Source organism: Sander lucioperca, chromosome 7, assembly GCF_008315115.2.
Source record: "Sander lucioperca isolate FBNREF2018 chromosome 7, SLUC_FBN_1.2, whole genome shotgun sequence".
NCBI classification, from domain to species: domain Eukaryota; kingdom Metazoa; phylum Chordata; class Actinopteri; order Perciformes; family Percidae; genus Sander; species Sander lucioperca.
In genome coordinates, this window is record NC_050179.1 from 37683034 (window position 1) to 37699651 (window position 16618).

The 16618-nt window shown below is 39.7% G+C and overlaps 2 protein-coding genes across 3 annotated transcripts; one reads left to right on the forward strand and one right to left on the reverse strand.

The window, feature by feature from the left end:
• Window positions 1-1165: 1165 nt before the first annotated feature.
• zgc:110789 (Xan_ur_permease domain-containing protein) lies at window positions 1166-14320 on the forward strand. Of its 2 annotated transcripts, XM_036003546.1 has the most exons (13): window positions 1166-1183; window positions 3592-3671; window positions 4884-5012; window positions 5497-5654; window positions 7109-7268; window positions 9701-9882; window positions 10368-10488; window positions 10582-10738; window positions 10871-11124; window positions 11260-11424; window positions 11631-11739; window positions 11836-11931; window positions 13326-13594. In XM_036003546.1, the coding sequence occupies exons 2-13, from the start codon at window positions 3624-3626 to the stop codon at window positions 13592-13594; spliced, it is 1848 nt and encodes a 615-aa protein (XP_035859439.1). In that variant the 5' UTR covers window positions 1166-1183; window positions 3592-3623. The 2 variants fall into 2 exon arrangements, with proteins under 2 accessions (XP_035859439.1, XP_031141410.1); XM_031285550.2 differs by lacking the exon at window positions 1166-1183 and having other exon boundaries at window positions 3384-3671; window positions 13326-14320.
• LOC116040185 (protein FAM180A-like) lies at window positions 14321-16158 on the reverse strand. The gene is made up of 3 exons (XM_031285452.2): window positions 16140-16158; window positions 14770-14861; window positions 14321-14663 (listed from the first exon to the last, which is right to left on the reverse strand). Exons 1-3 carry the CDS (start codon window positions 16156-16158, stop codon window positions 14334-14336), a joined length of 441 nt encoding a protein of 146 aa, XP_031141312.2. The 3' UTR covers window positions 14321-14333.
• Window positions 16159-16618: the final 460 nt, after the last annotated feature.

Below are 16618 nucleotides of genomic sequence, written 5' to 3' on the forward strand. Positions count from 1 at the left end.
AAAAGACGGAGCTCCCTGTTAGCGAAGATTCAAGATGGCTGATGCTCGTTTTGCTTCGGCAATACTCGGAGAAAGACGACAGTCCAACCCCCTATGGGCGGGTTGAAAACATGCGGAAGTAGCTCCTACTACTGGCTGTAGTCCATTGCCTCTGGGCAAAAATGCCTCCGATGACGGAAAACGACGATTTTTGCGTCATCTGAGGCTTTTTTCCAGACCCTCAATACAGAGATCTCTCGTCTCAGGGGGATATGAGGGAGAGAAGCACGGTCACCTTATAAAAATCTTTGTTTACGTAGACCCAAGATGATTTTCTCAGTAATACCATAGCAGAATCTTATATTGTCTAATCCAAAGCAAGCAATGTATCATTTAACAATGAGGGTGTGAGAAGTTCACTTTGAACTTTACATTTGAACTTTTAAAGCAACACCAAAGCACTTTTCCTCTTCGGTCCCCCTTCAGGTTGGAAGCGGAATTGTCCATTACCGTCTCATTCGAACTACAGATCCACTACCTGATCTGGCAAACTTGCATAGTGCGGTTGTAGCCGATAGAGGGCCGCAAAGCGAATGCAGAAATGCCGTTCACCCTATTACGAGTTGATGAACCACTGAAACGATTTTGGAAACATTATTTTAAGGTACAAAAGAATCTTCAACACGTGTAACGCATTTTTCTGTAAAACATCCCCTTTCCACTCAGCGATTGATTTCACGCTGCCCCATCTCCCAGTTTGATTATGAAAAAGTCTCTCAGACACGTTTAAAAAGTACACTATATCTGTGGCTTAATGTGATCATGTGCCTCTACGTTACAGCTTGACCCAAATCTTCCGTTCCTTCTTTCTTCACTAAATTGGCTATATAGTGAATGGACACACTCACACAGATGATTTATTTTAGGGTAGTAAGAGCTGTTATAAACACGCTTTAATGAGCAGATGACAACAATGGCTTAGCTACTTATTACTCCCAGTTCAACAACAACAACATTACTCACACACATGCATAATATGAGTCTGGCTTAACTCAGCCCTCATAGAGGGATTTAAAAGAATACTACCACCAATCGAAGGCCTTTCCTATCTGACGTGATAGATCCTTATACAGCATGCAGTCACATGCACACAGGGCAGGAGACCTCATGATGCCCTGGCGCTGCTTCTCTCTGTGCTTTGCATGTGAGCTCAATTTCCTTCACCTATTTGGTGCATTTTTTCATGCTGCCGTTCCTTATTTTTGAACAGCCCATAACAGTGAAAACGAAAGCTTTCTTAAAGTATTCTGTAACAGCTTTTGGAATTCTGCACAGGCTGTATATAACCTAATGTTACAGATAATTATCAGTTTCTGTTTCCTACTGTAGGCTATGCAGTTCTCTGCTGGTTCTTTACTAGTTTTCTGTCAGAATATTAGCTGTGCTAGCAGCATTGCTCCAGGGATTGCAATGGGTTGGCTGTTCGCTGGTATCTTGATTACTATTAGCTGTGTTACCATGAAACAGTGTACAGACTCTGGTGATGAGTGAAATGTACGATTATATAGATCGCCATATAACATTTCACATTTATCTTTTCATCAAGCACCACCATCAGGTCTAAATTCTAATGTTGCCAGTAGGCTACTCTGGTTTATGACTAAACCTAAATTTCCATCAGCCTCAGCTGCACTTTGTTTTAAGTGCTAATTAGCAAATGTTAGCATGCTAATATAATAAAATAAGATGGTACACATGGTAAACATTAGACCTGCTTAACATTGGCATTTTAGCATTGACAGCACGTTAGCACTGACATTGTGAGCAAGTTAACATGCCGACGTTTGCATTTAGCTTAGCTTCACAGAGCTGCCATCATGGAAGTAGACTCTAGTCTTGTTTTAGAAATGTATTTTACAAAATGCAAATTAAATCTCATCGGTCTTAATAGGTTTACATGGCACGATTTGCTGCAAAAAATTATTTTGATAACATTTTGCATGTTCTTTTATTTTCTAATACAAATTCTCCTATTAAGGAAAGTAGGTGCAGTAATAAAAACAAACAAAAGTTGTACAGCAGTGATCCTGTAACTTTTTAGGTTGTAACATTTTTACGAACTAGCCTACCAACAGATGACAGAACTCAACACGATTCATGAAATGTGTATCATTACAACAATGATCCATAATGATAAGTGTATGCACTTTTAATGTATGAAAGTATTACAACAAAATCAACTAGTACACTGCAGACGTTGCAGTTGGTAGTGTGCAGATATTATGTGAGATAGGCATTAGAAGAGGCAGCTGAAGGATGTGACTGCGTCTGATATTAAGCTGCTGAGGTCTTCCTTTGATGAGCTTGATAACTTCATGCAAGCTTTTTCTTCCTCCTGGTGTCATGCATCTGCCTGTCTGTGGCCTGGATCTTGACTCTGAAACAACATGCAGACAACAATACTGTGACAGAGGATGTACAAATACAGCCGGATGCAAATAGTGTGAGAATAATTTATAATAATTTATACTCTTTATTGATTCCCAATGGGTAAATTACAATGTACACACTACACACAGGCATGGAATACACACACATGCTCAGGTCCTTTACATGCACTAATGGAGAGTTGTCAGAGTGAGTGGGCTGTGACTGCTGAGGCGCACTGAGCGGTTGAGGGGAGTTCGGTACCTTGCTCAAGAGCACCTTGACAGTGCCCAGGAGGTGAACTGGCATCTCTCCAGCTACCAGTCCACACTCCGTACTTCGGTCCGTACTGGGACTTGAACCAGCGATCCCCCAACTTCCTACGGACTGAGGTACTGCCACGCCCCCCTCCTGCCACTGAATCTGAGCTCACTCTGCTGCTATTACAAACTCCTTAATTAAGTAGATGTGGGCTGCTATCAAACTCTTAATTTAGACTAATAATATAATTTAATCTAATTTAATTTTAGGGGAAAGAACTTTACGGTAAATTAGTAAATGAAGTTAACATTTACAGAACCTTTACCCATCATTAATATTAGCTTTGTAGCATGTGATAGTAAGGTTTGCCCTCCCAAAACAAATATTTGGTGTTAGAATTAGAAGGAAAGTAGGTCGGAAAGGACAAGACTATGCCCTGAAGACTTGATTTCAAATATCTACGTCTGACTACAGAGATTTGACTTGACTGTGTGTTAAACAACAGGCCAGAGCAAACAGTAAGTATTGCCTTGAAGGATCTGCTCCCTCAGCTAAAGAGGCCTGAAGGCTTCTGAAAGGGCTCTTGTGATGATACTAAAAAATAGCAAAGAGAGTGTGTTTGAGAGAGACAGAGAAAAAAATGTTCAGTGTATTCCCTGTCTGAATGTGAATCTCTTTCCTGCCTTGCTGGTTGGTCAGCTGCTGTTACTGTTGTAATTGGGCTCACATGAGCTGCTGGTGGGACTCATTTCAAACAAGCGCAGCAGTCTCATGTCTGACCTCTACTCCTTCCTACCCAACTGCCCACCCTACCCATACGCCCAGCTCTCTCCCTTTTCTATCAGACACTCCCATCCTCTCTTGATGTGTTCCCTCCCCTCTCAGTGTTTTTTTCACTTTTCTGTTCTGCTTTGGGCTCAGAAGACCACAACCTGAGCCTATAGGCTGAAGCTGACATGACTCCAGAAAAGGACAGTCATAGTCTTGACACCTATACATTTGGAGTAAGTATAACTTTAAATTTATTTTCTACAAGGTGGTGTTTTGAAAAGAGTACATACTTTAAACGTCCTTGTGAAATTCAGGATACTTGTAATGCTACATGAATATATGAAAATCCAGTGATTTCTTTTTTAAATTGTGTGATTGTGAAAACATCCGGATTGCATTGGTGATTTATCTCTCCTCTAACTGAACTGGTTACATAATAGATGCATTGTGTCTTTTAGTACCACAGTAGAAACTAGATGTTTTGGTCAGTTAATAATTGACACCACTTAGAATAGCTAGCAAATTAGCGTCATGAAAACATGAATGCACTTGTTTACATTCTTGCTACTCCATGTTTAAAATCACATTATTGAAAAGATAAGTGGCAAGCTGTTTAGCTAGAGAAAAAGGTTTTAGTCCAAATCTGAACTATATCCAAAAGTGATGGTACTTTTGTTAAATAAATATAGCAGTATTTTTTGTATCTACAGTATAACTGATTAGGGAAAGAATTCTTGCTTTTAACCTTTGACAAGAAACTGTGAAAATGTGTTACTCATCTGACTGTGGCTTTTTATTTTCAATCTACCTTATAATACCTTGGATGTGATAAAAGAAAATCAATTTCTAGTAAGTCATTAGCTATCAAGCATTTATTTCCTGACTAGGATGTCAAGATAGGAAAGTCTATGAGTGTCCCAAAGTTGTGCTAGTTGAACGAGTTGTTTAAGCATTCCATTGTTGTAGTTGAGATCTAATCCATTTTCCAAAATGAGTTTGCCGCAACTCAGAGAAAGCACCAGCTTTCTATCATTTTAAATCCCACCCAAGAGGTGGATTAATAACAATCAAAACTGCAATCATCAATAATTGGTTTACCTCATCCTAGGTACTGCCCTTCTTTGTATTGTACTTATTTTTGAGTTTATTTTTTTTGTCCCTCTCTCTTTTCTCTTCTTTTTTTAATTTGCTTTCTATCTTTTTTGCATTCTTTTTTTATTAATGTAATATGATGATGTGTTGACCTGCCAAGGGACTACAAATGAAAATTAGCTTTTTTTGCTAACTCTGGCACATTTACATTTTGAGTGTAAACAAAAAAATGTCAATAGATGTGCATTGTCCCTTTTAAATAAACACATAAATAAATAAACAATGCAAAACAAAGATCTTATGTATCTTTCATGGACCTGTGTCTGTCTCTCTCTCTGTCGGATTAATTGAAGCTTGAAGGGCGCTTTTGTGATCTACCTGACACAAAAAATGGAGATGAAATGGAGGGAGAAAACAACAAGCTAGCGTACTGTGTGACAGATGTACCTCCCTGGTACCTGTGCATCGTCCTAGGCATCCAGGTACGTCAGCAAGGGGGGGTTTGTGTAAGCCATGTTTGACCATCAGTCTTCAGTCATTTCCTGACTAACAGCCTGTAGAAGAGCTGCTAATGTTATGTAACAATGCAAACATGAACACCGTGTCACGAGAGCTTCCATTTGACGTTTCCTTCACGGTTGATTAGCTTTTATTTACATACATTTCACTGATTGTGAAAAGTGTCAGTGAAAGTCAGTGAGTTTATTTAACGTTGCATCTGTGATCTGGGACATGACTAAGTATTGTGTGTATTTGCCCATATAAACAATTTCCTTTTCTATTTTACACTATCTACCATTACTTTACAGACTCTACAGTCTTTATAGGTAGTGCATTTATACAGTAATGATCGGTGTGCTACAAACACGTAAATATCAGTTTATATCTTGTTAATTTCCCCTTATGTACCATACATCAAACATAAAATATCTCTTGATATCTTTTCCCCCGTGTTTGCTCTCTCAGCACTGTTTGACTGCATTTGGAGGTATCATCGCCATCCCGTTAATCTTGTCTTCGGGGTTGTGTCTGCAGTTTGATGGCCTCACACAAAGCCACCTCATCAGCACCATCTTCTTCGTCTCTGGCATATGCACTCTGTTGCAAGTTACTTTCGGCATTAGGTAAGAAAGTAAAGGAAAGGTAGTTCCTGAGCAAGAAGATGTTTGTGGGATGTTAATTAGAGATGGTTGTAGACAATATAATCTAATCTCTGGATAAGACCGATTAGTTCAGAGCTGTGTTGGTTCGTGCTTTAACACAGAAATCCAGCAGTACAGCAGTATTGCATTAAAGTGGAATTAGCTATGCCCCTTCTTCTGATCAAACAAGCAGATCAGAATGAGCTCTCTTTCCTTCTTAACCTCTTTTTACTGTGAGGTCTGCCAAAGTGAATGTGCAGCCTTAACCATGAACAATAGAATATTCTACTGTAGTAGGCACAGCTTCTATTTAAGGGATTATCGTAGAGCTTTTACATTAAGATGCTTTCCAATGTCGAGGTAGTTTTAGCTGTGATAAGAAAACTGGGTAATATAATAAATTACATAAATGTTTCCTACTGTAATTGTATGTGGTGGTCTTGCCCCAGTATTTCTATTTAAGCAATAAATACATACAGTACAGTATAGTACAAATATGATGCAGTAGAGTACAACTTCTTCTCTGTTGCTGCAGACGCCAGAACTGAGTAGTCAAAAGAAAAACTAGATCAAGACGAACAGCACTCCTCTCACATAGTGTTAAAGCTACTCAATGTGAGGTATCCGTTGCATGCATAGACATACACACAGAAGACTTGAAATGACATAATGGCTGATTTTGTTTTAGAGAACTACAAACTTCCACCATTTTTTGTTACTCTGAACGTGCACTATGTTTGTGCAGAGTGGCTGAATATTGGTGTCACAGTAGGATTAGGGAAGGAATTTCCATCTTATTATGTGTGGAATCTAGCTCTCGCTAAATCCACATTCCCCCCACGCTTAGCACCACTGATGCTTTCTTGTCTCTCTCTCTCTCTCCAAATACCCATTCCCATTAAAAGACATTTGTTAGCTATGTTTCTTGAGTATCCCCATGGGTTTTATTAATGTTTTCCAAAAAAGTACTTCAGACTATTCTGACTTACCTATTCTGAGAGACTGTTGTGAAATTGTTGTAAACAATTCTGTGTCTGCTACGGTCTATGTGAAGTGTTGACAGTGAAGTGAGCAGCATCAGGAGGATTTTTGCATGGCAGATGGCTTTAACTCAGTTAACCTCTGGTAGCAGTCAGTGTAATTAGAATGTCACTCTGGCCATCTTCACATGATTTAAATCAACCATTGTATCATATGTCAGTGAATGAACCACATACCGTAGATACAGATAGAGCCCCTGGAGGGGGCAAATGTAACCTTTTTATTGCTTTTTTTACGTACTAAAATTGTTAATTTACCCATTAAAACCAAAGCTATCTTGCACAACATCTGACATGATGATATCTGATGATGTAGGACCGGTCTAGAAGTGCACCTATTCTTGCATCACATCTGTTTGACTCCCTTCTCTCCTGATGTCTCTTTGACATTTCCAGACTGCCCATTCTCCAAGGTGGTACATTCACATTGCTGGCACCTTCCATGGCAATGCTGTCCATGCCAGAGTGGACATGTCCATCTTGGACCCAAAATGCCAGCCTAGTCAACACCTCCTCCACAGACTTCATAGAGGTGTGGCAGAGTCGAATGAGAGCAGTAAGTAAACCATCTGATCTTTGTAGTCACGACTTACAGCGTTACTCAATGAACTTTAGTTGACAGCTGAAACAAGATTATTTTCTGTAAATGGTATTTTGTTCACGTGCAATGTGCAAGTGTAAAAAATCAGACATAAAGATTCCCATTGCTACCACTACTCTGTATGAGGTAAAATGTCATCCATCAAAGCTGAACCACAATCTCCTTTTTCCTTCCTTCTTTATTTTGTGTTGATCTCTCTCTCTAAAACCAGACAATCATGGAAACGCTCTGTCATCTTTTTGGCACGCTAGTAGTGGAAGAAAACCTAGCTCATAGACAGTTGCAGAAAGTGACATACTGTAAGAGCACACACCAAACACCTCTTAACCAAAGACAACTTAAAGCTGCACTAATCAATTTTTATTTAACCAACCACTCTAATGACTGTGTGAAATAATGTGAAAGGTGTCACTGAAAGTGACAAACAGAAAATGATTACCCAAATCTGTTGTTCCCCTCATCATTTACAGAGAGTTTTTTATATCTTTCAGCTCATTGTTTTGGTAAATGGCCCGCAACTTTTGCTTTAGTGTTAGCGCTCTTGTTAACACCGCCTCCCAACTGCTCGGTCTCGGTTTCCTTTACATGAACGGAGTAAGGAAAATAACTCTGGCTATTAGTCAATTTACAACTTTTAGGACATCATGATTTAAATGAGGTATATTTAAGTATTCGCACTAGAAAGTTGATTGACCTCAAAATAAATCATCTGTTGATTTGCAGACGTCTCTTTCAGAGTCTATAGACCTTTTCACAGATGTAAACATAAACATTCTAAATGGACCCACATTGATTTCCTGTTGCAGTGTATGTGAATGGCATCAAATGACAGGAAGTTAACAAGAGGCCAGGCTGTTGCCTAGCAATGGAATTCCATTGAAAAGGTCTGTCTTTTTGGGGCCGATGGTATCACAAGATAAGAAACGGAAGTTCTTATTTCAGTCTTTGGTGTTTTTTGCCCCCAACGTCTCCTCCCAGGCAGCGTGGCAATGGTTATGTTTAGGGTTAAGGTCAGGGTTAGCTGCCTGGAAGGCGCCGTTGGAGGCAAAAAACACCATCAAGCTCTTATTTCATGGTTTTTCCATTATGTCAAATTGGCTTCACAGCCCAGCCTGGTATAGGCAGCTGTTTGCTAACATGTAAGCCATATCAACCTATAAGGCCATAATAACATGTCAAACATTTGTATGACTTTCAGTTTGTTGTTGAGTTCTATCCTCAATTGGACCAAAAAGCTGATTATCACTACTTTAAAATTAAACACAAATATATTTTTACCAAAAAACCAACAGCTGGGAAGCATCTGTTAATAAAAACAAGTGCAATCTATCAATGTAAGTAAATTAGATAGACACTCTTCACTTCCTCTACAATGCAAATAAGATGGCGTGTCTCAAATAAGACATGTCCTCCTCAGCAGACAACCAATCACCAGTAGCAACAATGGGAACCATCAGGATGTTATAGGAAATGTGGTCTTCATTTAGAGAAAGGCCATGCAGCAGCCTGACAGTACCACTGGCATGAACAGCTATTTAAACCAAGGTGTAATATGCATGTGTCAGAATCAGAAAATCTGAAAAAAAAATTTTTAACAGAAATGTTAAAATGGTCATAACTATCATGCTCATCCCTGGTTAATACCTTTGAAGTCTATATCCTTGACGGTGAACTTCCGGGATTGCTCCGTTGCCGACGGAAATTCCGCTGGGTTTCACTCATTTAGTCAATTCAATTCAATTCAATTCAATTTTATTTATAGTCCAGATATCCGTTGGATATCCGGTGGATTTGTGAGGACTATGGTTAACTGCTCCTCAGATCTCTGCAGGGTAAATCCAGACAGCTAGCTAGACTATCTGTCCAATCTGAGGTTTCTGTTGCACGACTAAAACAACTTTTAAATGTACACAAGTCCCACCAAAACAAGTTCGGTAACACTTTACTTGAAGGTATCTACATAAGAGTGACATGACACAGTCATGACACATGAACCCTAACCCTAACCATAACTTGTCATGACAAAAATGTAATGACATTTACTAAAAGAAGCGTTGTTTATAATGTTTATGACACGTTCATGACAGTGTCATGTCACTCTTATGTAGATACCTTCAAGTAAAGTGTAACCACAAGTTCCTTCCCGAGGCTATTTTGCTGCGTCACCGCAGCTTTTTCCGGTGCTTAGCACCGCCCAAGGCGATTGTGATTGTTTTAAAGAAATGCCAATAAACCAGAGCACATTTTTCTACCATCCTGGAATGCTGTGTGGACTAGTCAGACCTTCCTCCGCAGTGCTGTGGAGGAAGGTCTGGCAAAGCGAGACTAATACCTTTGTAATAAGAGTGGTGCCACCTTTTGATGCCCTCTTACTTGTCTGTCTTCAGCTGCAGGGGTCCATTATGGTGGGCTCACTCTTCCAGGTGTTTGTTGGTTTCTCCGGCCTCATCGGCCTCTTCATGCGCTTCATTGGACCTCTCACCATCGCTCCCACCATCGCTCTCATTGGACTGTCCCTGTTTGACTCAGCTGGTACCAGTGCTGGCAACCACTGGGGCATCTCTAGCATGTGGGTACAATTCCCAAACAGTGTCTTATTAGTGTTTGGTATTTTTCTGCTACAGAGTAAAAGAAAGCTAAAACTTTCTATTTCAAGTCTGCCTTTCTATTATTATTTTTTAAATTTAAGACCACTGATTACGTATGTTGCATGTAATTAGGTTTTGCTAAATGGACATCTCTGTAAAAATGGAGTTCATGCAAGTTTAATGTGTTTCTGTCAAACAAACCTCTTATAGGTTATGTTAAATCTGCTTTCCCCCCTGTTGGGACACAGCAAAGTTTTTAATTAATAATTATAGACTGAAATCTGTGTAAAATCTTAATCTCTTGGCAGCGCAGCGAAGCCTATTAAAAGTTGCTTGCTTAGTTGCTCTACTTTGCTTTATGTTCCTCAGAACTAGACTTAGCTGCAAAGTACCGCAGTCCTACTACTTACAGTAACACTGTGGATTTTATATTGTGAATTAATGTCTTTGTCCCTGTTTCACCCAGGACCACAGCACTGATCATCCTATTCTCCCAGTACCTCCGTCACATACCTGTGCCCTTTCCTACGTACAGCAAAGAGAAAAAGCTGCACACCTCCCGTGTCTACGTCTTTCAGATTCTCCCAGTATGTTTCAAACAAGTTGATTGAGGGATATGAAAACAATGATGCATTTCTTTAGAAATTTTTTTCTATGTGGTTCTTTCTTTCTTTCTACAGGTTCTGCTTGGAATCATTCTGTCTTGGCTCATCTGCTACATTTTGACAGTCTCCAATGTTCTTCCTGCTGAACCAGACCGGTATGGCTACCTGGCCCGCACTGATCTAAAGGGAGATGTTGTGAGCCAAGCTCCTTGGTTCAATTTTCCGTACCCAGGTAAGAGGCTGCCAAACTATCACCTGAATTGACTTTTTTGTATTAAAAAAGTTATTAGGAAAAATGGCATTGCATGCTATACTGTACACACTGTGTCATTCTCTGTTTTCTTTTGTTTGAATCCAAACTTAGGTCAGTGGGGGATGCCGACTGTGAGCCTGGCGGGAGTGGTTGGCATCTTGGCTGGTGTGATTTCCTCCATGATAGAATCTGTAGGGGACTACCACGCTTGTGCCAGGCTGTCTGGGGCTCCACCTCCCCCTAAACATGCTATCAACAGGGGTATTGGCATCGAGGGACTGGGCTGTCTGTTGGCGGGAGCCTGGGGTACAGGAAATGGTACCACTTCGTACAGCGAGAATGTTGGAGCCCTCGGTATAACAAAGGTGAGATGAGCTTCTATGTGTACGCTAAGAAGAAGTTTATCTGGAAGTTATTTACTCAAACGGACAGATATGTGGATAAGCAACTTTAAAACTTAAAGAGGAACCTTTTCTTCTTCTGTATTTTTCTTTCTGCAGGTTGGCAGTCGCATGGTGATAGTAGCCAGCGGAGTCTTGATGGTTGCCATGGGTGTGTTTGGTAAAGTGGGCGCCATATTCACCACTATCCCATCACCCGTGGTGGGAGGGATGTTCATGGTTATGTTTGGTGTCATCTCTGCAGCAGGAGTTTCTAATCTGCAGGTACATACTTTTAACCATTTTGGCTAATTTTTTTTTTAATTGACCTATATACAGTATATTCGAGGGACTACAGATGGAAATTAGCTTTAGCTAACTCTGGTACTGCTAAGGAGCTGTGCATTGTCCCTGTCAAATAAATAAAATATTGCATGAAAATTGCACTTTTACACATTTTCTCCTATGTTTGTTTGCTCTCACATTTTCAGTATGCAGATATGAATTCTTCTCGAAACATCTTCATTTTTGGCTTCTCCATGTTTTCTGGTCTGGTCATTCCTAACTGGATTTTTAAGAACCCCACAGCTATTTCTACAGGTGAATGAATAAAATATCACTATAAAATTTGTATTTTTCAGGAAAAACATCTTACTTTTACATGATTATTTTAACTATTTTATGTGTTGAGTTCAGGTGTTGCTGAAGTTGACCAGGTGCTGCAAGTACTTCTGACAACCAGTATGTTTGTAGGAGGTTTCTTTGGCTTCATACTAGACAACACAATTCCAGGTATTTTCTCCATTTAATTACATTAATAGTTAATTATGTTTAGATTGTTTAAGTAATCTAAATCCTCATCTAGATCAACTCACCATTATCATCATATGAACAGCAAAATAGGAGCTTTTCTGTCATGATTGGTGACCTCTCCTCGTCAGGTGCTCCTCTCTCTTGTGGGGTACCGCAGGGTTCCATTCTTGGCCCCATTCTGTTTTCTTTATATATGTTACCTTTAGAAGCTATTAAAGGCAAGCACAACCTGTCATTTCATTGTTATGCAGATGATTTGCAAATTTATTTGCCTATGAAAGCAAAGTCGCACTAAACTCCCTGCTTAGTTGTATTAATGATATTAAGTTGTGGCTTTCACAAAACTTTCTTAATTTGAACATAGATAAAACTGAGTGTATTATTTTCAGTACTTCAGGCACGGAAAATGGTCCAACTTTGAGTTTGGGAGCACTGGCATCATACACTAGGTCAGCTGTCAAAAATTTGGGGATTACTTTTGATTGCAGCATGAAATTTGACAAGCAGATCAGTAATGTTGTTAGAATGAGCTTTTTCCAGCTTCGTCTCCTGGCTAAAGCCTTTCCTCAACAGGCACGATCTAGAAAAGGCTATTCATGCCTTTATTAGTTCAAGGTTGGATTACTGTAATGCTCTTTATGTTGGTCTGAATCAGACCTCCATCTCACGCCTTCAACTTCTTCAAAATGCTGCTGCTCGCTTTTTAACAAATACATCTAGACGCGCACACAGCACCGCTGTTCTCTACACCCTACATTGGCTCCCTGTGTGTTTTAGAATATATTTTAAGATCTTATTGTTTGTTTTCAAGGCCTTAAATGGCCTGGCCCCGGAGTATTTGTCCGAAATTTTAACTTTGCGTGAGCACAATCGGTCATTGCGGTCTTCAAATCAGCTGGTTTTAGAAGTCCCAAGGTCAAGGTATAAACAGTGGGGTGACCAGGCTTTTGCAGTTGCTGCCCCGAGACTCTGGAACAAGTTACCCCCTGATTTTCGCACTATTACAGATGTAGCTCTTTTTAGGTCCAAACTCTAAAATTTGTTTAGACTGCGTTTTAATACGTAGTAGTGGTGTGACAATTTCACTCTCCTGTTTCTTTGTAACCTTTTCTGATTTTACTATGTTATATGTTTCATTCTTTTTATTGTATATGCTGTTTTATAGTTGATTACTGATGTAATGCACTTTGGATACCTGCTGGTTGCTGTAAAGTGCTATATAAATACATTTTGATTGATTGATTGATTGAAAATAACATTGTAAAACAATACATAAAGATCCAGCACAAATGTCAAGTGAAGAGTCAATATACTATAGAGTCTTCAGTAGATCGTAATAGAATGGTTTAACGCATTTAACATGTGTCCAACAGGATCAAAGCATGAACGAGGCATCCTGGCGTGGAACAAGGCTCACGAGGATGACTGCAGCAACACGCTGGAGAGCGGAGAAGTCTACAACCTTCCCTTTGGCATCAGCTCGTACTTGTCTTCTTCCTCCTGGCTGCGGTACATACCTTTCTGCCCTCCTGGTGAGTCCAGCTCCCTGGATGGATGCACAGCAGATACTAATGCCCTGGAGCCTAAGCAGCCACTTGGACATCCAGAGCCTTCACATATCATTATTGGAGTTGCAATGTGAGTTGTGAACTCACTTCAGCATGCCATTTTGGGGATTTTTTTCCCCAAAAACCATCAGAGGCAGCTCAGTTTTGGATCTCCTGTCCTTTGTTAAAGACATAGTACTGTAACAACATGGTGCAAAGTATTCCACGTGACCTTTTTGAGTGAAATTTGCAAAAAGCACCTTGCATAAGATTGGTTAACGTATGGACTTTCTTTAGGGGGGTGCTTAGATACCTGAATTTATATTTAGTTGATTTTTTGTAAATTATTATTGATAAAAAGCTGACTATATATATAATACAGTATATACTGTATATATAGCTATATATTCTTGAAAACATTTTTTCTGTACAGTAATTTGTATTCACAGAGCATAACAATGTTGCGCATAAACAATGATTAATTTAGTTTGCTTGATGTTTTATTAGATTTCTACCGTCTTATCAGTCTTAGAATGCAATCACAACCACGTAATGTGAATGTAATGCCTTATTCAGCATATAAATCCAAGGTATGGTTTCATGTATACCATATTTAATAATTGTGTCATTATCAGTCTATGCACTTTACCTATTTGTGGCAACAGTTTCTGACAGGATTTCTCTCTCAGGCTCCTTTTACCCTGCCAGCATACAAGATGCAGTGTTTCCTCAATGCACAAGCCAGGACTGCCCTCTGATCTCAATGGATGTTTTTTTCTTACGTGCATATTAAACTCCATCATGGAGCCATTGCATTGCAACACTGGTATCCGTTCAGTTTGTCCCTGTCAGATCCTGCTTGGTGGCTTTGTACAAACTAACAAAAGACCCTGTCCGTGTGTCTCGTTGGTGTTCAGTCGTGGAATTGGCCATCTCCTGAGCGGTGTATACCAAGGTCAGGATGGTGTGCTCAAAATCGTCCTGATGCAGGTGACCAATGTGATTTGAAAGGCCAGAGATGAGCCTCAATGCGTCTGTCAGCTTCCTAGGAATGATCTCCTCACAGATGGCTTTCAGGTTTTTTGTCTTGCAGAGAGAAGCCAGCTCAGCATCTTGCACTGAAAACTCTCCACCATTCTCAAAGTGTATTCCATCCAGCAGGATCTGGCAGATGACAAGAAGAGTAAGAAGAAATTATCAGTGTTCATTATTGAGGTTTATTTGCTGGTTAAACACTTCAGACACTTATTTATGGATATGTTCGTCTCACTTCAAATAAAAGATCTTTGAAAGAGTTGTGGAAGAAAGGGTTCACAGCACTTGCTACCCATCGCTTTATTCTGCTCGCAGGTGGGAATAGGGCTGGTGGGTAGAGAGAGAACACAGTGACAACAAGGGATGGTAGAAAAAGCAAGTACAGTTTTTTAAGAAAAGCCTTTCTTTCAGGTTTCATCATGTGATTTACTGCTGTGGACATAAGGCTTCTTGAATCTGTTAAGCTGGAAATCTCGGTGACAAGCATTAAACAAACTCTGAACTGTTCTGGCACATGTGAGATCCAGGTCATCGGGCTCTCAACGGAACTTACTGCAGTTAATGTATGATATGCCTTTTAAACTCTACAAACCCTGACCTTACAGATGACTTGTGTCAGGTGACAGATGACACACGGATCATACAACAGGCTTCAGATGATTGGACATGCAGTGTATATGGGCTTAGCATCTCAGCCTCATTTCCACAGCATGGGGAAAGCAAGTTACCCACAACAAATCTTGTGCAGTCAAAGAAAGATCACAGGCAAAAACCTTTCCCTTTACTTGTTTATGATTGGAGCATGAGTATGCATTCCCTGAATAAAGTCAGTAAACTTGAAATACTAATAATTGTACAGAAACAGAGTTCATAGCCTATTTGCCCCATTATGTACAACATTCTGTCCATGAATTCTTGACATATTGTGATACCTAATAACAAAAATCCACTGCTATTGGCTCTGAGAGGCTGTAGCCAACAGTGCTGCTTTGAGCTAAATGCTAACATCAGCAAGCTAACATGATTAAAATGACATTCCTTACATACTGATGTTCAGGGAGTACAATTGGCTTGTCCCAAATCTATACTACACGCTGATTCTACACAGAGAGCAGACCTGGAAGCCAGAAAACCTTTTTGGCCTTTTCGCTGGGTGAGCATTTCACTGGGCGCCATCTTCGGGACCGGCATCCAATTATATTACATCTTTGGTATACGCAACCAAAGTATTGGACAAATTGAAATTTTTTAAATTTTGTGACATTTCACATACAACCACATGAGGGCACTAGAGGAAAAGTCAGGGGATGTCCAAAGTCATTATAATTATTTGTCTGGGGACCATGAATGTCTGTACCAACTTTTCCCCTGATGGTGGCACTAAAGGAAAAGTCAGGGGATCACCAAAGTCAGAGAGTTTGATCCTCTGGGGAACATGAACGTCTCTACTTTATGACAATCCGTCCAATATTTGTTGAGATATTTCACTCCAGACCAAAGTTGTGTATCCACCACTGACATTGACATTCATCAAGTTAAAGAAAATGGGGACAGAACGAAATAAATTCAGACCAGAAAGACATTTAGATCATTGTTTTCACTTACTGTCCAGTATCTTCAACATTCTTCACTGGCTGGTTTTATTAATTGGACATTTTCAAAGCCTTTAATTTTAAAATCTTACATCAAATAGGTCCAATATTAGTCCAAGTCCCCAGTACCCAGTCTGGGGGTGGTGTACTATCAACCTGAGGTGAAATGAGTCTGTCTAAACAGAGGGTACTGTTTTAAGAGCAGCCTGAAAAAGAGTTAAAATATAGCTTTAATTAGCAGCCTGAAAAAGAGTTAAAATATAGCTTCAATTGGACATTTTCAAAGCCTTTAATTTTAAAATCCTACATCAGAATGGTCCGATATTACCTGAGTAACAGTCTGGGGGTGGTGTACTATCACTCTGAGGTGAAATGAGTCTGTCTAAACAGGAGGTTTCGTTTTTTTTCCGATCAGCCCGAAAAAGAGTTGTAATATAGCTTTAATTGGACATTTTCAAAGCCTTTAATTTTTAAATCCTACATCAGAATGGT